Genomic DNA, 24819 nt, shown 5'->3' with positions numbered 1-24819 from the left:
GGGCAGAAGGAGGGAATACAGAGGTCAGATAAGTAGACTAGATAGAGAGTTTAGTTCTAATACATTATAGTAAGGTATTGTACCAATAGTCTGCAACCCTTTACTATATACTTTAAAATAACCAGAAGAGGTTTAAGCTAACCAACACACAGAAACTGATCATTTCTGAAGATCTGTAAATGCAATGTGAATTACCTTGAATTGATAATTATATATCATATACACATGTCAAATTATGATATAATGGTCTATAAGAACAAACATTATATAGCAATTACAAATAAAAAATATTTTAAAAAACCCACCTAGGGTGCTGGAGAGACATAGCTCAGTGGTTAAGAATGCATACTGCTGTTATAGAGGGTCCAAGTTCAGTTCCCAGCACCCACATAATGTAGCTTACAATGCTGTGAACTCCCACTCCAGGGAGGTCTTATGCCTCTGGCCACTGCTGGCTTCTGCACTCACAGACAGGCACACATACCCACCCACACCCTAACTAACATAGACATAATTATTTTTTGGTTGTGAGCCCACACATACATAATTAACAATAAAATACATATAAAAAATTAAAATCAAAGAAACAAATCAAATCATTACATGATAAAAGTCTGGTACCTAAAATATAAAAGGAACCTAAATTAGACTTCAAAATATGTGTGAAAACAAGACTAAAAATAGATAAAAAATAAAAATTACATAAAACAAATAAGTGGACAATAAACATATAAAATTATGTTGAACACAGTTAAGAAATGCAATTAAAGCACACTGGTATTTTGTTTAAAATTAGTAACATGACTACAATAAAAAAAAATCAATCAATGGCGAGTACTAGATGAGTCGGGGCTCTCATTCATTATTGGTGGGAACGACAGTCGTGAAGATGCTCTGGAAAATAGCTGTCAGATCCTTTTCAAAGAACTTGGTCCTGCCTCACCTGGATATGCCAGGCTTAGCTGACTCCCTATGGGAGGCCTTACCCTCTCTGAGGAGCCAGTAGGAGGAGAGGGGAAGTGGAAGGGGGTAAGGACAGAGAACTGTGGTTGGTGTGTAAAATGAATACAACATTTAAATTACCCACTTAAGAAAAATAGAAATAAATTCACTGTGTGACATGGGTTTTCCATTTAAAAATGTGGAAACAGACATTTACATAAACATGTGTGTGATCTCAGCAACCCTGATCAGAAAACAGGAAAATATGCCCATTTTCTCTAGGTGTATTGCCCCACACTGGAAACTGAGAAAATAGGGTTGCCATGAGTCTGAGAACACTCTAGATCAGATAATACTCAGCCTTTCTCAAAAACTGCAATGTTTATTTTTTTAATGAATGAAAAAAAAAAGTGTGGACATATAGTTAATAGGGCAGCATTTGAAAAGAGATCTGTGCCACAGGGAAGAACCACCTAACAATCTTTAGCCTACATTAAAGAAGTCACATGCAAAGGCCACTTACTGTAGTATTATTACAGTCATAATAAACATCAGAGCAGTACAGGAGAAGTAAGGTTGAGAAAAAAATGTGGACACAAATAGCCTCAAAGGATCATTATGGAATGATTTAAATGTTTCAAAATTGCATTAGGAATGAACAATGCTGTATATTTGCTAAAAAGCCATTAAATCCTATGCCTAAAATTGAATTTATGGGTTGGTAAATTATACAGCCAGCATCAAATAAAAATTGCCAGGTTGATTTAAAAATTAGCAAGAGGAGAAGTACAAGTAATCCAAGAAGATTTCGGATATCTACTTTGAGGAACAGAAAACAGCTTTAGCAAACACTCCACTCTTAAATGAAAATAGATGGTCTCTGTGGACTAATAGTCAGAAGAGGAGGCTGTGAAGGCTAAGTTGCTGTCAAGGATAAGAAAATTCAGACACTAAAAATTCAATGCAAGAGTTAAATATCTATGATGGTCTGTGGATATCTATTAAGTCTATTTGTGTCGTCACATCTGAAAACAGCAGCCTACAGAATGGGAAAAGATCTTCACGATTTCCACATCTGACAATGACTTGTTCTCCAAAATACATAAAGAACTGAAGGAACTGGATACCAAAATACCAAATAATCCAACAAAATGGGGTACAGATCTAAACAGAATTCTCAACAGAAGAATCAACCTCCTTAGCTATCAGGCAAATGCAAATCAAAATGACTCTGAGATACCAACTTACACCCATCAGAACAGTCGAGATTAAAAAAAAAACAAACAAACAAACAAAAAAACTCTAATGATAGCCCATGCTAGAGAGGATGTGGGATAAGGGGAACTCTCCTTCACTGCTAATGGGAATGCAAACTTATACAATCACTTTGGAAATAAGTATGGCAATTTTTCAGAAAATTGAGAATCAATCTACCACAAGACCCAGCAATACCACTCTTGGGCATATACCCAAAGGATGCTCAATCATACCACAAGGATACTTGCCAACTATGTTCATGGCAGCATTATTCCCAGAACCTGAAAACAACCTAGATTCCCCTCAGCTGAAGAGTGGATAAAGAAAATGTGGTTCAGTCACACAAAAGAATATTACTCAAAAGTAAAAGCGAACAACAACAACAAAAAGTGGCATCATGAAATTTGCAGACAAATGGAGGGAACTAGAAAAAAATAATCCTGAGTGAGGTAACACAGACCCAGAAAGACAAACATGCTATTCACTTGCTCATAAGAGGATATTAGATGTAAAGCAAAAGATAACCAGGCTACAATCCATAGCGCCAGAGAAGCAAGGTAACAAAGATGACTCTAAGAGGAACAAATGTATTTCCCTAGGAAGGGGAAATAGATGAAGTCTTCTGGGCAAACTGGGTGTGTGTGTGTGTGTGGATTTTGGTTGAGTTGGGGGCCAGACTGAGGAGGAGATTAATGAAAGAGATACCCTGATTGGGGGGGGGGGCATTTGGGGATTAGGAAGAAACTTGGTGCTAGGGAATTTCCTAGAAATCTACAAGGATGAACCCAGCTAAGACTCCTAGCAATGGTGGAGAAGGTGCCTGAACTGGCCTTCTGTAATCAGATTGGTGACTACACTAATTGTCAACAGAGAACCTTCATCCAGTAACTGATGGAAACAGATGCAGAGATCCACAGTCAATGAGTGGACTGAGGTCCAGGAGTCCAGTTGATCAGAGGGAGGAAGGATTATATGAGCAAGGGGGTTGGTCAAAATCATTAAGGGAAACCCACAGAAACAGCTGACCTGAGCTAGACCAACAACTAGGGAGCTTGCATGGAACCAACCTAGGCCCTCTGCATGTGGGTGGCAGTTGTGTGGCTTAGTCTGTTTGTGAGGTACCTGGTGGTGGGACTAGAACCAGTTCCTGGCACGTAAGTTGACTTTTTAAAACCTATTCCCCATGCAGGATGGCCACCCAGCCTTGATGCAAGGGGAGGAGCTTGGTCCTGCCTCAGGGTGGTATGGCATGCTTTGTTGAGACCCAAGGGAGGCCTCCCCTTCCTGAGGAGGAATGGATAGGGGGATAGACAGAAGGTGGTCTTGGGTGTTGAATGATCTGACTTTTTGATTTCTCATTTTATTTTTAATCTTAGGAATTAGGAAAGCTGAAAATTATATATATGTTACAAAACCACCAAATTTTAGAGTTTACAAAAGTAGAATTAAAAATAGGATAACTACATCCAGTGACTTATAGAACACAATTACTCTTATTTACAGTTAACCAGACTTTGGAACAAATGAATCTAATAGCTGTGTGTATAGGAGAGAATATCTTCTATGTGAGCTTTTCCTAATTTAGTGAGTAGATCACACTCTGAAATTTTCCTTCCATGCACAAGAAGGCAGATGATATATCTGCATATGGCCATATTAACTGTAAATAGCAACGCAACCGAGTCATCTAATTATTTATCCTACAATTTAAGATTCTTGGCCATTGGTATGATAACAAACTTTGTGAAGTAAAGAAAAGATAACAAAGCTAATTTTATGAAGCACTTACCGGTATGATTAATCAACTGGACAACTGGAAATAACCAAGGCAGCAGATGAATGCAGAGGGCTTTATTTTTATTTTATTGAATGTTTTATTTTAATTGCTTCTAAGTTGAACTGTGTGGGACATAGATAGGCCTATTAAGTGAAACATGTAAATGTAAAGTGGAATGTCAGGAGGGAAGCTTAATGACATCTTCAAATGTCATCTTCAAATGACACTTGTCATCTGTATAAAGATCAATTTAAATAACCATAGGATGTAAAAGTTGGATTATATTGAAAATCAAATAAATAATTGTTCATCTATTAACATGCACTCAAATCCAAAAATTACCAAAATTACCAGATATTTAATTCAGAAAATACTTCCCAATATGCATTGAAGTTGTGTGGTATCTATTCCAAAGCAGCACAGTGTTATGCAACAAAGGAACCAAGTGAATTCTGATTTAAACAGATGACAAGATGCTACTATGGCACATAGTGTATTTTCTCGAAGTCCTCCTCTGCAGCCCCAGTTTTTTACAGATGTAGTATGTATGTGTGAGTTCAGTAGAAATATGGTCCTTAAATTCTGAGAACAAAGATGGTAGCTGTGGAGTCCATAAAGCCACAACACAACCTAACACATCTTGTGCTGTAGCACATTTGATAACTAGAGCCTTCCCGTGTTCTTTAGCATTCATAGAGCAGTGAGGCAGGAGAGCGAAGCAGGGGAGGTGGCATTTATCCACCTGCTCCCTCCTCATTTTGTTCATATTGCATTAAGCACCATTGAGAAATCGTCTAGTGTTGAGTCCCTGTTTGGGTGGTTTTCTGTTTTGTTTTTAATTCTCAGACAAAACACCTCTTATCTACAATTTTATAATTTTTGGTTTTCAGACTCACTTATTGCTCATCAGCTTTGTGCCAGATTGTCCTCTGGTTGCTATGGAAACGATGAAGATAGACTCAATCAAGTCCGAGGGAATTTATAGTACAGCACTTGTAAAACATGCATCCAAGTTAAGTATAAGCAGGCTTACTAGTAAATGTCTGTAACCCCAGCACTTGGGAGTTGGAGGCAGGAGGATCAGAGGTTCAAGGGTGTCCTCAGCTACATGGTAAGGCTAGCCTAGGCTATATGAAAAACAAACAACAGAACCAAAATGAAAAAAGGAAATACTCACTATGAAACAGAAGTTACTACATTGCAGGTAAAGATGGTCAAATTGTCTGCATCCTGACACCAAAGTGCGTGTTGAGGAATCTATGGGGACAAAAACCAGTCTGTGCCCAGGCCTCAGAGAACTCAGAGTGAATGAATGTACTTCTGTAAACCTGACATCGTGGATATCAAATCATTTGGTATAACAAATACCTGCCAAAGTACAACCCTTTCCAGGTTGTCATTCCCAAAATTATTTTATTTCATAAAATAATTATCTTGAATGCATAGACATCTCCATGATGACAATCAGATAGCCCTTAAAAATATATGTTTCTGTGTAAATATACATATATACTTAACAGTATGTGGCTTCGGGGGCTGCTAGCCTTATGAAGATAGCTAGTAACATATGAGGAGGAGGCTGGGAACCAGGCATCACCTTCAAATATACTGGCATCACTGACCTAATTCTTCCTTCTAAGCTTTACCTCTGAAATTTCTAGAATCCCCTCAAAAAGCACTGTCAGTTAAGGATAGGCATGAGACTGGGGACATTCATATTCAAACCATAATTGGCCCAAAGTCTAAATTAAACACCAGTAATGTAGATCTCAGCTATAAATTTGGAATTCTTAAAGGTGAAGACTGAGATTCTTAATTAGGGGTTCATTTTATGAGGTTTATATCTGTCATACATAAAAACCCAAGCAAAATCAGACAATTTTATTATGCCTCCGGGAATATATAGCCAACTTCTAATCCCATCAAATTTGTGGGATATTAACTAATTAAATCTCAGTAATAGAGAATTACAAATGTTTGGATGTGTAACCAAAGACCAGTGATCATCAAGTCATGAACCATACTTTCAGACCTTCAGTGGTGAGAGACTGGCAGTTAATAGATTTTTATTACTGAAGAACCCACCTGTTATGATACCATCATTCAATGCTCTGGTTTTGTTATAAAAGATAGTGAATTTTTTGGTTACTATATAGATTATTGTGGCTTCCTAGAACAGATCACTAAGTCTACATAAGAAAGCTATAGCTCAGATTATGAGGAAAGCTCTACTTTTTCCTCAACCCCAAAACACCAATTTCAATTCTGATTTCTACAACATGAAATTAGAGAGTGACCCACAGTTTAATACAAAGTCCTCCCCATATCTTCTTTCTTCTCTGTCTTAACTATATAGTCACACTAAAGTAAAAAACATGAAAAAGTATTTATAAAGACGAAGCTATGGTGATTTTGATTGTTAATGTTGATTGCCACTAGATAGATTGCCAATACCTAGAAAACAAGTCCTGGGAGACACCTGTGAGGGATTATCTAGATTAGGTTGGGGTGAGAAGACCCACCTTAATTATGGTGCTGGTGTCCTGGGCTGAATGAAAATGAGAAAGTGATATGATCTTGGACAATCATTACTCCTTTCTTTCTGATTGTGGATGCAAGGTGACCTGCCACTTAGAGGTCCTGCTGCCACCACATACTGTGTCTCCTTAAACTGAGCTAAAAATAAACCATTCCTTCTTAAATAGTTATTTTCAGCTGTCTTGTCACAGCAAGAAAACTAACTCAGTAATCAAGTTCAGTTTTACCAGTGATTATAGAACTCCAGTAGGGAATATGGATGGATAGCTGATGAAGTGGAAAACCCGTTTTAGAAGGACCTCTGAGGATACTGTTTAACTTAGGTGCTAACAAACGAAGAAATGTAGGATTACAGATTTCAAATGTTTGTCATAAGAAATGACAGGTGAGACTTCATGTAGTTTCTAGACCCCAGAGCACAAGCACTATCTCATAATTTGCATCCAAGTTTATGGGTCATAACAAAACACCCGATTTATTTTCTGAAAACATTTACTCACTAAGTTTAATGATTGTGTTGCTGAGAAGCAAGTATTTCTTAGAAAGCTTATTCAGTCATGCTGGCTGTCATAGGGTCTGCCTGAGACTGTCAACACTTTTCAGAAGTTGAGTGTGGCCTCTATATCTGGCCATGTCTGAGAAAGATATTCATTCAATTTTTCCCCCCACTTTGATTTCTGCTAAACTCAGGAGAATCCCACAGTAATGCACATCCTTTAAATTAAGAGCACTTTCATCTTCTCAGAATTTTTGCCTGACTTAGTTTTTAAACCTTTGTTTCACTAGTTCTATTGTGAAGCTTATAAGTCACTTTTTGAAACAAGCTGGATACAGGAGTCAGAGAGGTGAACAACTTTCAATGACTGTAATAGTTATTGTAGTGAAGATTTTTGTATAGGTAAACTGCTGGCTTGCTCTCTTAGGGGTGGGTCATCCAAAGCTCAGCTTGGAGCTCTGATACCGTTACACTGGACCAAGTAGAGACCAGTGACAAAGACTCAGCTTTCATGATCATGTCTGATCAGCAAACTGAGCAGCCCTCCAGACACAGCTATTGAATGGCAGTGCCCATAATGCTTTAAATATTAAGGATGTTGGGGATTTTAGATAGGAAGTGGAAGGGTGCTCACAGAATGTGTTTAATCATATGAAATTATATTTCCCTTCCCTTTTCTGTAATGTTTGAATATGAGGTTAAAAGTCACAACCAAAAAAGGACCTGGGGTCTGATCAGCCATATATGTATGTCTTTGGGGGAGAAGGTTAGTGCTGACCTGTATTTTTATGTAAATAATCATAAATTTTATATGTATGTTATGAAATAAGTACTCAGTTTATTTAACAAAACAATACACTAATTTCTTTTTTAGATTCCCTTTCACCTTTATTTGTCTTATTCCTGCTGTTCATGGTACAAATTACTGTGCAATTATAGATTGAGTCATTTCTCTCTTGATTTCTCCACTTGAACACACACAATGATGGCATTAAAATGAGCATGACCACTCTTGAGATGACAAATATTCAAAATCTGTCCCTGAAAATAGGAGAAAGAGCTGATTTATACTGTTTGTGATTTTCCATACTGTAAGTACTCTCATCAAGGCCTAATCATAGATGTCATTCTGTAAATATGTTTCTCATATTGGTTAATGAATAAAGCACTGTTGGCCAATAAGAAATCAAGATAGGTGGGGCTAGGAGACAAGGAGGAGTCAGGAAGAGGTAGGTAGGAGATTTATCATGGAGAATGGAGAGAGCAGAACTCTGGACTCTCTCTCCGGTAAGCCAAGACCACATGGAAACATTTAGATGAATAGAAATGGGTTAATATTTAAGACAGAGCTAGCCAATAAGAAATGCTAGTAACAGGCCAACAGCATTATATCTAATATAGGGTCTCTGTGTGTTATTTGGGGCTGGTGCGGCTCTAGGACAGGCGGGAGGAAAAACATGCCCATAACAAAGGCCAGTCTCCCTAAACCTACATTTAAACTTTGGATGCACAGCCAGGAAAATTTCTCATAGACGGGGCTAACATGCACCTACATACTACTACACTGTGCATACACTGTGAACATGGCTGACCTCTCCTGCCCCTCAACCCTGGCCACAGGATCAAGGTCAGATAAAACAGTTTTTACCAGGTCCCATTTTAGCTACCACAATGTTTTGGCAAACTAAGTGGAGTGACCCCTCTGCTTTTTAAAATATATCTTAATAGTTCACTTTCTCCCTTCTTTTCCAACTCTGCTCAATGCCACTGCATTAACAAAACTTCCCACCACAAATATAAATTTGGGCAACAAAGAGGTAAATCATCTTTCAAACAAAGAACATGTTAGTTACTTCACTGTTGCTGTGATACAATACCCTGACAAAACAGTTTTAAGGATGGAAGGATTGAATGTGGGTAATTTTCTCTACATTCCATTTGGGGATTTCAAGGTGACAGTAACTTGAAGAATTTGATCACATCACATATACAGTTAAAAAGAAAAAATGGTAAATGTTCCTGTTAAGCTTTCTCTTTTATCAGTTCAGTATCCAAGGGAATGGATTGGGTCATCCCTCTCAACTAACCTAATCAAATTATCCTACATGGGCATGGCCAAGCACTAACATAATCTGCAGCATTTCTCACAGGTGTACCCAGAAAATTATCTCCTATATGATTCTAAATCAAGTCGATAATAAGTTCTTGACCAATAGGTCCTGAAAGAAGGGATACAATGCATCAATTTTTCTTTTAATCTAAGAGATACTTGGCTTCTGCTTGACAATGGGGAAAAGAGTCACTTGTCTAACCCTAAATTAGAGAACTACATTTGAGTATATGCCACTACGCTGGTAATTTGGTTTAAAAGATCCAGTAAAATTTATAACTTCCCCAACCAACAATTATTTTCAAGCAAATATTTTTTGCTTGAAACAAATGATATTTCAAACTATTTTTAAAAATTATTTACTTAGTGGGGGAGATGTCTCAGCAAGTAAAGGTATATATTGCCAAGTCAATCCCTGGGACCCACATGGGAGAAAGAGAAAATCAACTCCCACAAGTTGTCCTTTGACCTCTATATGGATGCTGTGATTTGTGTGTGAGCACAAGGTAGGTGGTCTTCGTTAATCTATTACCCCCTTCCATGTTATTTCACACACTATTGGCTATAACTAGAAAAATGATGCTTATGTGTTTAAAAATCATGGTCATTTCAACAGCATGGAGTATTAAGAGTTGTTTTTTTAAAATGTGTATGTGTATGTATGTGCACCATGTACAGGAGACCAAGGAGGCCAGAAAAGGACATTGAACCCCTTACAACTGGAGTTGTAGGTAAGAAATACCATGTGGGTGCTGGGAATTGAACCCAGGTACTCGGAAAAAGCAGCAAGTGCTCTTCACTAATGAGCCATTTCTGCACTTCCTATTTTCCACAGTTTAATGAATTACCAGAACCAGGATAAAATACTTACTTGTTGAAGAATTCCCCATTAAAACTGCATGGCTACAATGTTACTGCCATATCATTCAGAATTGTTCTTTTGCTCCTTATAACTTAGATAAACATGACCTACCAAAACCAAGCATAGTTAATACTGTACATAATTTTACATAAGATAATACATAGAAAATTGTAAACATAAATTTATTAAAATGCCCTGTGTGTAAAAAGCACCAGATGTATTGATATGATCACAATGTGTTAAAAGAACAGTAGTATTACTGCTACAATTTATAGTACTAATTGTTTCTGTGCTCTGGAATAAAAACTCACTACAATAGATGGGACATATAAAACAAGTACACAGAAAATAAAAGTCCCAAGGCAGATGATGCTATTGCAGTGAGGCAGTTAAGAGCCCTCTAGAGCCAAGACTTGAAAACTTTAGGAAAATTATTTCCTCTAAGCTTCTTATGTAAGGCTGAGAGAAGAAACATCCAAAATAATAGGGACTCTAAAATGAAGAAGTCCGGTGACTATTTCCTATTCTCAGCTTGTTCTCTCTGGCCCTATTTTAATGATTTTTGTTCAAGTGCCTATCATGACTGTTTTCTAACCTGTAGACATTAAATATGACCTATAAAGATTCCCCTCCCCCATGAGTGCAAGGATGAGCATAAGGAACTTTGAAGCATTCAAAAATGATGCTGCCTTGAAGGTAGGGACTGATTTCACAGGAGCAAAACCCATTCTACCCAGAGAACATGTGCAGAGCCTCCCACAAAAGCCTAACTTTATGTTATTTGTGCATAAACCCATCCTGACATCCAGAGAGTTTGGATACAATGACTTTCACAGAAATCTCTCTTGCTCTGACTGGCTATGATGTTGATTGCCATTTTCTCCAGGTTATAGAAAGGTAAAAGCATTTTACTCCAGGAAGAAGACATACTGCTACTAGCAAATCAATGTTTCATAATGGGGATGAAAATGCTATTACGATTCAAAGGCAGCATTTTAAGAGGTCCCTCTTGTTTGCAGTTGGCAGAATATCAGCTGTTTCAATATAAGGAACAAATTGCAAAAGTCTAAACTAATTACCCCGTCCTGCCTCTACTCAGTTCTTTCTCCCAAGTGCCTACTACATTCTCTCAGAGGGAGACAATAAGCAGATGGATGTACGCAGGTGCACAGGACTCTATGCAGTCACCAGCTCTGAGAGCAATTGGTCAATACCCTTGAAGCTAGTTAAAGTGCTAGTAAATGGTTCCAAACTCTAGCAGACGGTCTATTGGTCTCAAGGGCACCGTTGTTCAACAACTATATAGATCCATATATGCAGCAAAAATCTTAGGATTAGAGGACTGCTTTTTGTTAATATTTCATAGTTTTACTCTATAACTAGTGTCTTTTCTTCTTCAGAATTTGACATGTTTCTATTTTTTCCTCCATGGACAGAATGACTTCAAGTTACATGATTAATTCGTTGTAAGGATTTAAATATCTGTTCTCTAGAAATGAGAAAGCTGGTGGTTAATAGCTCCACCCCACCAAGTATCCTGGCTACTATCTATGGCAGCTCAGGTTATTTTCATTATTGCTATATATATATATATATATATATATATATATGTACATATATACATATATATACATGGTATATATACATATATGTATATATGTATGTGTGTATATATGTAAGTGTGTATATGTATATATAACAATAATATATAACAATTTAAAATATATATTTAATAATGTATTATTGTATATATTACATAATATATAAATAATAAAATTAAATATATATTTAACAAATATAATATATATTTTAAATATATATATTATACTCAGAGGTCAAATATATATATTTGAGGGATACCACAGCACACATATGGAACATGGATGTCAATTTTAAGGAGTTGGTCCTCTCCTTTTAATGTGTGGGTTCTGGAAATCAGACTGATTGTGTCAGACTTGGAGGCAAGTGCCTTTACTTCCTGAGACACCTCAACAACATGAGCTCAGTTTTAACATTGTTCTCTTAGACAACAATATTATGCTTCCAAATACCTTATTAGAATGGGTTACTTCGGATTTTAACTATGTTTCCCACAGGTGCTTTTCTGACACTATAGTCAGCCTTGGTCAGGCGGTTATGCCTGCCAGGTTGTTTTCCATTTTCCTTCATCACACTTAGTACTGTTTCCATTTTCATATGCCAGACATCTGTTTCTCTAACTTCTACTTTTCTTCTCTGCTTCCATCACATATTTTTTAATATTATTTTTCTTAGAAAAAAAAAAGAAAGAAAGAAAGAAAGCTACTTTGAAAGCTAATGTCCTGGGCCAGGGGCATTGTTCAGTGAGGAAAGTGCCTGCCAAACAAGCATAGACCTTGAGTTCAAATCTCCAGCAATTACATAAAACCAAGTATGGAAGCATATAACAGCAATCTCAGCACCTGTGGGAAGAAAGTCAGAGACGTGAAGACCGGTCTCCAACAGTCAGGCCAAAGTGATACGCTCCATCCAGATTCAGTGGGAGACTCTATTCCAAACATATTAAGTGGCGTTTAATAAAGGTAAATACCTGATGGTAAACCTCTGACCTCCATGCATGTGCAAATGCAGGTGAGTGCATCTGAATATACGTGAACTTAAATATATGGACCCCACACATGATAAACCAGAAAGCTGGTGTCTTACATAAATGCTGCTAAACTTCCCTCGACTTCCATGGCTGTCTTCTTTAATCAGAGTTTGGGTTGGGGATTTCCCTATTCCTCAGAGAACATGAAACATCTTTCAGGCCACCACTTATCAGTGCGGGACGCACATTTTCCTAATAAAAGAGCCAGAGCCTTTGAGAAAGAAAATGTCACAGGGAAGTGATTTTTGTTTTCAGATGGAGAAAGAACCATCTGTCTAGTGGTCCATGAGCATTTTCCCCTTTTCAGGACATGAGAAGAAAAACCAAAAATACTTATGCCATTCTTTCTTTGCAGGCACCTATGTATGTGATTGTGTGTGAACATGCAGATAGGAGGTTAGTGTTGGTGACTTTTTATCACTTTTCACCTTTGGCAGGGCGGTGTGGGGGGAAGCATGACATTTTACTGAACCTGAGTTTTCTCTTATCAGCTAGGCTTACTGGACACAGAGGCTCTAGAATCTGCTTTGTCTTTGCCCTCTTCCCTCCCGCCGCCATCTCCCCAGCACTAGGGGTACTGGTGTGCAATGCATGTAGTGGCCTGCTTGGCTTTTTACAAGAGGACTGGGAATCTAAAAGCATGCTCTAATGCTTTCTCAGTGAATAGTTCATGCACTAACTAAGCCATTTCCCAACTCCTCAGCTTAAGCCTTTCTTAAACACAAGTTTCTGAATATTCAATTGAGAAATATCCACATACCACCAAATTACAAGGTAGCTAGCTCTCTTTTATCTCTAGGAATCAAGTAAGCTTTGTTTTTGCTTTGAATGTTTTTAATGGTGTTAACAAAGATCAAGACCAAAAAAGCAGTCATACACGAACAGGGAAGAAGCTTCCCTCGTTTTCCTACACTAAGCCATTAAGTGATCTTTCTTTACCCTTTTCCCCAAACTCATGTTGAAATCTAATCCCCAGTTAGATGACCCCTAGGTAGGAGAAATTATTTGTAAATAATTCCTTTACAAAGGTAATAAATTGAAAGTAAAGCCATTAGGGAAGACCCTGGTCTAATATGACTTGTGTGCTTATAAACAGGAAGTGTTGGGTGTTGGATAAATATGGCAGACAGTAAGGTGCTTGCCTTGCAAGCCCAAGTACCTGAGTTATATTCCTGGCATCACTCAAAGAGACTGGGTGTGGAGGAGGTGGAGAGAAGGATCCCAGGGGCTTCCTGACCAGCCAGCCTAGCCCAATCCTTGATCCACAGATGTTAGTGAGAAACCCTGTCTCAACAACAAGGTGGATGGACCCCAGGAAACACCACCTGAGGCTGTCATCTGCCCTCCAAAAACATCCACACAATGCACACACACACACACACACACACACACACACACACACACACACACACGGGGAGGGGGAGGAGACAACAGAGATGTTTCTAAACAAGTAGCTACAGGACACCTTCTTTGGGAATATAAAGATGACCAACAATCTGAGGAAAGGCATGTCCTTCTCTCACAGCCCTCAGAAAGGACCAAACCTGCTGAAACCTTGCTCGTGGGCCGCTGGCCTCTGGGATTGTGAGAAAGTAAAAGTATCTAGTACTCTGTGACAGCAGTCCTTGCAAACTAATCCAGCTGCTTACTTTATTCCCTCGTCCCACAGAAACACAAAGATGAAACTCTTCAACTGTGCATCATTGCTAAAGGTAAGACATGCATGAGTACACCAACTTCGGATTTAACTTCAGGGGGAAAGTATGAGCCGTTCTCTACATGGCAGTGTCCTGGACTGCAAGATAAACTAAGTCATAGGAGAGGACACTGAGAATCATCGGAAAAAACCTTTGCAATTTAGAACAGAGAAAAGTCAAAATGACAGGCTTTTCAAGGTCACCCAGTCAGTTACCGGTGAAGACATTTTATGTGATTCTCAATCTCTGTATTTCTCTACTGTAACACAGAGGCACTCTGGACAAGTGGCCAAAAAGCATATTTCAGCAGTAGCATTTTCCTTATTTTGACATGATAAAAAGATGTTTAGGTAAAGTGTAAGTGGCACATATCTGCAATCTCTGATCTTGGGAGGCAGAGGCAGAGGGACTCCCCAAGCCTCAGGCTATCCTAGACTACGTAGAAAATTCCAGACCTACACAGAGATCCTGTTTCAAAAAAAAATAATTTGTTGATGAATGAAATAATAAAAAATGAAAAATTTAAGGATATTTAAAGTTAGGGTGATATAAGAGTAAATGGGCACAAAGATCACAAAGAATAGTTTGTGTCACTAAAAGAGATTTTCAGAATCCTTCCATTTACAGACTCTTAATCACACTGCTGATGTTTTCACTGTTAATGGTGGACACAAGTGACTGGATACTCAGTACTCAAAAAGATTAAGATATTCTTTGGAATTCTATGTATCCAAGTAGAGGCAACTGTTCAGGAGGTCATTTCTGCTTATGCCTATTTTCACTCATAGTTTTCATACCTTCCACTCACCAATAACTCAAAGTAGCTTAAAAGTATTTCAATTCAGTGAAAATTTTCATCGTGACTCTAAAAACTTAATGATGGATTTTGTTTTTTGGTCAGTTTGTTCTCTTTTTATTTTCCATGATCACTATTCTTTCAGAAGATCGGATGAAAATGGAAAAGAGGATTTAGAATCCTCCACCCTAAAAGGTAGAACTAAGAGCAATCATTTAGAGGTGCAATTGGGTAGATCAGAACCGGAAACAACAAAAACCATTTGTCAGACTCTGATGGAGTAGACTTGGCTGCTGTGGAAGATCTCCAGGATAACATGTGGAGCATTAAACAATCTGGGAAGCTCTGCTATAGATAACACTCAAGTAATGGCTGGAATAGATTGACTGTGCTTTATAGCCCTGCCCATTCTAGGAACACATTGTTCTGTGAACACAGCAATAATCTCATAAAACGGTTTCCCACAACTAACACAGGCTTTGCTTTTTCCTTATCTTGATATCATGTGTGTGTTGCGTGCTTACTAATGTGTTTAATTCACACACATTCCAACAACATAAACATGCATTTGTAGCTCATAATAAGTTAAACTAGAAGTTCAAGTTAGAGTATTTGCTTTGCGATTTCCTGTTAGCATGAACTCTTCTATTTCTTACTATATGAAGTAAGTAGGTTGGCAAATTGTAACCAGAAAAGAAAAATTTTAAGCAGTTATGTTAATGTTTGAGATTCTGTTCTAAAGAGCTGGACACACGTGGTCCATCATGAAATAATCAGACAGATACTAACCTCCTTCATCTTTTCCAGTTCATTCTGTAAGGCTTGCTTTGCAATTTCAACCTCTATAAGTTGCTGTCTCAGTTTCTCATTTTCATCTTCTGTTGTTGTTCTTTTTTCTTCCACATTTTCCAACTCATGGTGAAGTCTCACAGACACATCCTTTGCAACCTAAAATGATGAGTTTGTAGCAATCAAATATAATTTTATTCATACTGAAGGCATTAAGAGCTAATATTCCCATAATACATGTTATGTGGCAGTGTTCCCAATACCTTATCTATAAACCATTCATGTATCAGTCATTTAATCCTCACAACAATCCCATGGGATAAATGATACAATTATATCAGCTTTTTTGTGGGAGGGGTAAATATTAAGTAAAACATTCAGGGTTGTACAACTAACAGATACCCAGATGGTGGGCTCAAATTTGTTTCTTTAACTTCATTACATCATAACAATATTCATTTTTTTCATATTCACTTATAGATAGATTTAACATATCTGCTTTAATTGTACAGTAAAACCATGAGCTATACACTTTCATTATTGCCCTCATTGACAAATGGGAGAAAATACATTTTTAACTACTGGGTAGTGGGGCTTAGTTTTCCCCCCTTGTAACTCTAGCTAGTTCCAAGTATTTAAGATTAGCAAGCATTCTAAGTCTTTGAGATAAATTTTTGTTCTAATACTAATATATACTTCTTCAACTTTTGAGATCTCGGAATTATGGAGCTTTGAGGGAATACTAAGCATTTGGTGTAGATGTTCAGGACATAGCCAGTCCTGGTTTAGACTGGATGGAGGGAGCACTCAATGGAAACATGTACTGCAATCTGTGAGCTGTCTCAGAGCCTGTCCTCTGGGATACATTCTGGGAGGTCAACTTCATTCCAAAATGAGATGCTTTCTTCTGCTTCATCTTCCTTCTTCAAATGGGTTGCTGTTTAGACAGGGGTGGGGAGGGGGAAGTCCTTTCGGGGAGTTAAAGAAGTGGTCAGTGTAGATAGGAAAGGGTCCCGAGAGGAAGCTGAGACTTGCAGCAAGAGACCTTGACCGTTTTCTCAATGCTATTCCTATTCTGTATGTCAGTGATCTTGAACGCCTGATTCCACTGGCCTTCAGTGGGAATACATCATTGCAAGCCAGATCACTGGATACAGGCCATGAAGAGTTTGGGTTTTACAATGGATGGCCTTGTTTCAGCCCAGGAGGGAGGCGCCCTCTTTCCATTACTTCTGGAAGTTACTCCCAGGAAAATACCCACTTCCACTACCACCACCACCACCACCACCACCACCACCACCACCACCCCCACCCCCCCACACACACCCCTGAACATTTCCTTCCCGTTTTGTGATGAATGCTAGGAATCCAAGGCCCTTTGCTGGTCATCAGTGAAGACCCTCAAAGAGCCCTCACCAAAGTCTCCACCCGCTGACCCCGGCGCACCCTCGCCCCTCTCCCGCACAGCTGCAGACCTTGAGGTCCTGCTCCAGGCTGCGCAACAGCTCGCCATCAATTTCTCCAGTCTGTGCATAACGGAGCCTTTTGCGCTCAGCTTTGCGGAGGCGGTACTGCAGGATCCGACAGTTTTTGTTGGCTCTCTCCAACTCATGGCGCATCTCCTGCAGCTGACAAGCGTCTTCCTCGAAGAAAGTATCCCTCATCTCGTCCATCTCGGTCCTCAGCTCATCGATCTCGTTCTGAGACGGTGACAGGCCATGGGTCACAATCAGCCTTGTTGCTAGCCCCTCAGATACGAATCGCATACATCCCATGCCTACTCCCAATACCGAGGATTGCTGCCTCCTTCTCCACCAGACAGGAGTGACAGGGGGCGGAGAGCAGAGACTGGAAAACCAGGCCCAGTTTAGGCCTTCTTTCGTTCTGTTACTCCACCTCTCTCTGCCCATGAGAAAGTGGGACAAATCATGCTAATCGGATAAATGAAGGCCTGGATTTGGTTTTTAAATGAAACGCAACGGTCTTAATATTAGGTTCCGTTTCAGATTGGGAGCAAGCCATGAACCTCCCTCACCTTCCTAGTTTCCCTCCCTCCCTGTGGCCCTAACAGGTTAGCAGCCTTCCAACCCTGCCGGGACACGCCCTAATCCTCGGAGGCCCCACACTTCCCCTCCCCCATTCCGTCCCCACCCCCTATCCTCCTCACCTTGAGAGTCTCATTCTCCTCCCGCAGCTTCTCCATCTCTTCCTGCATATCTTCCTGCTCCTGAATCTGCTGCGGGTGGGACTGCGATGAAGGGGGAGCCGCTGCCTGCATGGCCCCGCCGCTGCCGCTACTCTCTGCGCTCTGTTGGGGGCCTTCCGCGGCGGCCGCCATTGGGGAGGAGGAGGGGACCACAAGGGGCTCACAGATGGCAGGGGTGCCGGCGACCGGAGAGCTGCGGCTGCCACCGCCACCGTTTTTAGTGTGCATCTGAGCCGCGGCGGCCGCCGCTGCCGCCCGCTCCTTCTTGAGATGGAACTGGATGAGCTCAGACTGCAGACATCCCTCCTTCCAGTAGCTCCCTCCACCGCCGCTGCCGCCCCCTGCGATGCCGCTTCCAGAGTTTCTGCTGCCCGGGCCGGGGGCTCTGCTTGAAGCAGAGGTGTGTGGCGAAGGGGACACCCCCTCCCCGCCGCTGCTACCCCTCTGCGATGCGCGAACGCCTTTCGCTCTCCAAACCCTGGGCGGCGGCGGCTGCGGAGCGCCCCCCTCCCGGTCCCCCGGGCCGCCGGCGGCTCCTCCTCCTTCCCCGCCCCCTCCTCCTCCCCCTAGTGGAGGGGGTTCCCCGACTTTCGAGGGCACCGATTCTATCTCCCGGGGAGTCTCCTCCGGCGGTCCCGGCCTCCTGCAGCTCACAGAGGCCAAGCTCGCCGCGGGGGCCCCTTCAGCACCAGGCGCAGTCTGGACGGCTCCTGAAGCAGCCCCTTTGGGTACCACAGGCGTCTTCTCCGCCCCGCCTCCGCATCCTCTGGAGCCCGCCCCAGAGGTGCCGCGACCGGTTATCTTGTTACCCTGCTGTTGCTGCTGCTGCTGCAGCTGCTGCTGCCGAACGGAATTGAGTTTAGTGCCGACCCCAAGCGGGGACCGCGTGGCCGCCGAGGTCTGTCGGAAAGAATTGTCCCTCGGCCTAGCAGGTGACTGAGCCCTTTGCTGCTTTCTGCTGCTGCCCTCCGGGTGCAAGCGAGCCTCCGTGGCGGCGGCGGCGGCGGCAGAAGCTGAGGTTGCAGCTGGGGCAGCGCCCCCGGACGGTGGCTGACTCATAGCAGTCTAGGATGAGCCTACCAGATGCGACCTGGAACCATCCATCTCTAGATCATTCTAGATCCTTTCTGCCACCAACCTTCCTTTCGAAGCTGGGGCGAGAATAAAAGAAAAGAAATATACAGTATGTTTAAGCTGTTGCATATTCAAAGGTGAATTAGCTGGACAAGAGAAGCTATAGAGATTGAGATTTGGAAAGCCAGAATTTAATGAAACCATTGATTAGGAAAAGGGTGCAGGGCTGTTAGTTCTCATTTTGCCCAAAGTGGCGCTGTTTCTGTCTTACTCCATCTCAGTCAAAGGCAGCTGAAGCTTGTGTTCCCTAGGTGCACGTTTTGGAAAGGATTAGACACAAGTTTAGAAAGAAATGAATGGGAAAGAAAATGGTGGACAGGGACAGGGGGATAAGATCTGGAAGAGACTTCTGAAGTCGAAGGAAATGTTTACATATAATAGGTATCAAAGGGCTTTCTTCAGCATCAAATATGTATTTAAAACAGTTTAGTGGAGATAAATTTTATTTGATTAGTATTCCCAGATGTCACTTAAAAAAACGCGATTATGTATGCACATTTCTCATTTAGCTTCAGCCTCTAATGCTGTCCTTAATTATGGCCAACTATCTCACAAAAGAAAATGTGCTCTAGAAATCAACCCCAATCTCAAGGAAAAAGTTGGCAACCCCAAAGAGATTATTTTTGTAGCTTATAATTTTTTTTTTTTGGAAAATTGTCTACAGGTTGTGAAGTTTTTAGTAATGAGTCTGTCTACATTAATTTGTTGTGTCCTTATGAAGCACTCAGTTGTAAGTTCTGTGTGGAGAAGTTTCATTCTTAAACATCTCCTTAGGTGGTATCTCTTTAATGTGCCTACTCATGGGCCAGGAGAGATGGCACAGCAGTTAATAGCACTGGCCGCTCTTCCAGAGGACCCAACTTCTATTCACAACACTCACAACTGTCTATAACTCCAGTTCCAGAGAATCTGACACGCTCTTCTGGCCTCCCTGGACACCAGGTCCATATAAGATACACAAATATACATTCAGACAAAGTACTCATACACATAAAATAAATTTTACATTTAATAATGTTAGAATGCTCACTCACTCCTAAGGAGTCAAGTTCTTGAACAGAACACCCTGCACCCAGAAGGCTGTTCACTTTCCTTTATGGTGGTAAGATATACGGTGTTATCTTTCCAAACTAAGCATACTAGTATAAATTGGAAAAAAGCAAGCTACTACCCTGTGGGTTTTCCTTCTTAGTTACTCAGTTAATTCATTTGGCCCCCTTTCCAGAAGAACATTATTTATCTACAAAACACAGGAAGGCCACGATTATACACAAACTTCTCTTGTGCGTGCACGCACACACACACACACACACACACACACACACACACACCATTTAGCAGAGATGGTTTCCCAGTATCTTACTTACATTATTACTGATATTGTCTGTTTTAAGTATCTTAATTGAAGATGTGATCATTTCTCCCTCCACTGCTTTTTCTGTCTCTGGAAACTCTTGTCAACTCACTTGCAATTCAAAGATAAACAAAGACTACTTCAGAGGGGAAAACAAAGTTATTCTCTGGCCTACTTTACCACAGGTCAGACTAATGTGGGCCATCCAATAATTATACGGGCAATACAAAGTTATATTTAACTAAACAGATCCACTCAGTAGCTGAGAAGCCGGGCATTGAGGCCTGATCCCCAGACTACTTTAATCACAGAGAAAACTTGGGCTTCAAGAACTAACTTCACAATCTAAGGCACCTCGTAGCTGTCACTTGCTCCTTAACAAAGTGACAAGGTACTGTATCCCAAGACTTCCTCCAGTAGAAATCGCCATCCAAGCAATTTCAGTAAAGACCAAATCAACCCTTTCCATCTCAAATCCTTTCTGTCCCAGGAACACCCCTCCCTCCACCCCCGTTTCTCATCCTCATCTCTTTAGAAATCCAGAAGTTCTTACTTCTCTAGAGGCGCTGCTTCTGGGAAGCTGATGCAAATCAACACCGCTTTCTTCCTAATATTTCAGAGACCTCCGGGATTATTTGTCTATCTTCAGAGAAAGAGTTCAACTTCGTTGTATTATAAGAGACTTTCTTGCTGAGCAGGCTCGCTTGCATGGGATCCACACCCACTCGGGTTCTCCAAACAAAGGCGGTAACCACAAAGCCTCTCGGGACTCTGGGAGCCGGTTCCTAGCCGGTGGTGCTTGGCTGGGCTGCAACTGCGTGCGATTCCAGCAGGCCGATGCTCCGGGTACCAAGCCGTGCCAGACGCTCCCCAGGAAGTGCAGCGGTATTCATGAGCTGACCTCACTGGACTGGGCTAGAAAGAGGGAGGGATTGGAGGGAGGACAGGAGAGAAGTAACCGGAGTGGTTACTTAAAGAGGAAAGAGAAGGTGAAGATGGGGGACCAGGGTAGCAGCGGATGGGAGGCAAGAAGACAAAAAGGCCAGAGCCACGCCCCAGATGGAGAGTTATCAGCCTAGCTCATCAAAATCACTGCTCCACTCCCATTTCCTGTACTTGGCAGAAGATTCCAAAACCGCTTAAAATCTGATGTATTGGTTTCCTGCAAAGCTTTGTCTCGGAGCCGATCAATCTCCATCAATTATTTACTTGAGCTCTTTTCCTTGGGAGGCCAGTTGGAGCAGGCTACATCCTCAGGAGTCTCCTGATGCAGCTGAGAGGCGCTGGCGCACGGCTGCCGGGAGTTCTCTTTGTTCGCTCACTTTAATTCTCAGCCGATCTCTCCATGCGCGCGGCCTCTTCCCCACCCCCAGCTCGGGCGGAGTCCTGGGGTGGCATTTCCGCGAATAGACAATGGTTGTCAGACCCGCTGTCCCACAAACAAAGGGTTTTTGAAAAGATAGGAAGAAAAGACTAATTTAGTGCAAACCGAACAAATATGAGCTTCCAGGAAGATGGTTAAGTAGCACTTGGCACATTTTCTCTTCTTCCCACCAAAGGGCAGTTTCTTCAGTGAAAACAAACTGGTAGTTTCTCAGACCCACATTTTTTTTTTTTCCTGTTGTGCATGTGAGTAATAAGAGTCAGAGTCAGAAAGAATATATGTATAAAGTATCAGCTGAACAGGGAATTAAGAAAAATGTGTCAAACCTCTTACATTGTTGTGGTGGTTTTGTCCGGGCTACAACTTAGGTATTTTGCAACAATGTGTCTATGCTAGCGGCATTTTACCAGGATAAATGTTCCTGTCTTAAGAGAAATGACAATGATTTGGAAGTAATTTGCACACAGAGTTTGTCACTGTGAAGTGAAATCATGTTTAAGCCTGGGTTATTTATATCTCCAGTAACATCAAATATGCTATCACAAGGAAATTATTTAAGACTGCAAAACAGTCTATGAGCTGGTTTGTGGCCAGTACTGTCCATGGTGCTGGCGATACAAACAAAGTCAAGAAATCATCTCTGTGCCCAGAAGGCTCAAATGTATTGGTGTAAGTTGAGATAACTGAGATATTGTACTTATTCTTGAATACGGGGAAGATGGAAAAGTGATTCCTGTGATATCTATGTTGAGATATTCAATTGTTGATTTGTATACCAAAAATAGAGTTACAAGTTATTTTGAGTTGGTGTCAAACACTTCTTCATTATGTATACCAACATAAACTGCAGTTCTCTCTCTCTCTCTCTCTCTCTCTCTCTCTCTCTCTCTCTCTCTCTCTTTCTCTCTCTCTCTCTCGTGTGTGTGTGTGTGTGTGTGTGTGTGTGTGTGTGTGTGTGTTTCTTTGCTTTAGAGACAGGATTCCATGATGTAGGGCTGGGTGGCCTGGGGCTCACTACGTACACCAGGCAGGCTGACCTCAAACATCTGCCTCCTGGGTTCTGGGATTGAAGTTGTGGAGTTCCTTGCCCAGCCCTGTAAGCTACCATGTTCTTACGAAACAGTGACATCTACATTTCCCATCTAATGAAAACTAGGATAATGGATAAAATATCTCTTAGATCAATTTTTATAAATAAAACATTGACATAAAAATAGTCTAGGAGCACAAAACACAGTTCTGCTTGTCTGAGAACTAGCGATCAGCTTCAATGTCTCCATTTCAGTACTTATTTCCATGCAACCAGTAACTTTTACTCAGTGAAAGTCTAATGAAATCAAGAATGCTTACATCAGAGTTTACATGCCCCAAAAGGGGTGCATTCTCAGTGCTGAAACCATAGCCATATTGAAACAATATTGAAGTGTCTTTACAAATAAAGAATTTAAATAGCATTGCATTTCGGTTATTCCCTTATTTTCATGTGAAAATTATACTTTGGCATGGTGCTGGAGAGGTGACAACTGGCTGTAAAGACAGTTGCAGGGGATCTAATGGCCTCTTCTGATGACAACGCACACACATGTCACCCACACACATACTCCTAAACATAAGATAAAAATAAGCAGATATTTGAAAAGGTTAACCTTCCTCAATTAAGCGAACACCAAAGATGATTTCTTCAGATTTGAGAAGGCTTTGGCATTATTTTTGCTGTTTCTTAAGCAACCAGCTGACCTTTTACTGTTTACTTGTAATAATGAATCATTTTTTTGTATAGCACAGCAAGGTAATGGACCGATCTTCAGTCCAGGGAAGAAAGCTTACCTTTCAAATTTAAAACATTAAATACATAGCTTAGTACACAGATCTTCAATTTTGTGACTTTAATAAGGCCCAAGTATTATAATATTGACTAGTTTTATCATTTACTCTTAGTTTGTCAGACCTTTTCACTTTGTAAACTCAAATCCCCCCAAAGAAAATTCTCCCTTCCTTGGATATTGGGTATAACACAGCAGTATACCTGTGGTCCAGAGAGATTAAGTCATTTCTCAGCTTTGTAATTGGAGCTCAAAATTCCATCTTTCATTATCAAGCATGAATCTTATTTGTCTCAAAAAAAAAATAAGAAATTTGAAATGATCACAACTTAAAAACTACACATCTAAGACTGATTTGCCCCCACACCTCAGCTCAATCTCTATGTATGCATAAACAATCCATGTTTGCGGGCAAAACTATTATTTTACATTCTAGGAGGAAATTTTCTGTCTTACAATTCTATTCTACTTTCAGTCTAGAAAAACAGCCTGATATTCTTTACTTACTTCCATCTTAATGAAATTTTATAGATTTTCTCATTGAACCCTGTTTTTCATTGTTGTCTTTTCCCCTTGTTTCAACGTTTGCTGTATCTGGTGCTGGGTACCAACATCAGGGCCTTGTGCATGCCAGTCCTTAATCCCACTGTACCGAATCTGCAGCTGTTCTTGAGGAAGCTTAGCTCTGACCCTCTGTTCTTTCTTTTACAATCACCATCAAAATCCAGACAGTCACAACTCTGTCTAGACAGTGACAAACACTTCTTATTTTAAGTTATTGATGTTTAAGCTGGGTGTGGGAGTCCACACCTGTAATTCCAGCTGAAGAAAAGCTATTGGCATGATTTCAAAGCCAGCCTGGGCTATGTAGAGATTTCTAGTAAAACATGGGAGGCAGTGTGAAACCTTGTCTTAGAAAACATACCACACACACACACACACACACACACACACACACACACACACACAAACACACACCAAGAATCAACAACAGAATGATGTGCTCAATACTTCCAGTTTCCAGT

General features: G+C 40.7%; 1 protein-coding gene across 2 annotated transcripts in view; it reads right to left on the bottom strand.

Annotated features, from left to right (window-relative positions):
• Soga3 (SOGA family member 3) overlaps positions 1-19195 on the bottom strand; it is a 36416-nt gene extending 17221 nt beyond the window's left edge. The window contains exons 1-3 of one of the 2 annotated variants that reach the window (XM_051175475.1): positions 18061-19195; positions 17369-17593; positions 15894-16052 (exon numbers count right to left, since the gene is read on the bottom strand). In XM_051175475.1, coding sequence (XP_051031432.1) covers positions 15894-16052; positions 17369-17593; positions 18061-19158 — 1482 coding nt within the window. In that variant the 5' untranslated portion in view covers positions 19159-19195. The remainder of the gene's footprint in view (positions 1-15893; positions 16053-17368; positions 17594-18060) is intronic. The other variant, XM_051175474.1, reaches the window with a different exon arrangement.
• Between the last annotated feature and the right edge of the window lie 5624 nt (positions 19196-24819).

Source organism: Phodopus roborovskii, unplaced genomic scaffold (assembly GCF_943737965.1).
Source record: "Phodopus roborovskii unplaced genomic scaffold, PHOROB, whole genome shotgun sequence".
NCBI lineage: Eukaryota > Metazoa > Chordata > Mammalia > Rodentia > Cricetidae > Phodopus > Phodopus roborovskii.
Note: the sequence above shows the minus strand (reverse complement) of the source record. Positions and strands in the feature narration are given on the sequence as shown.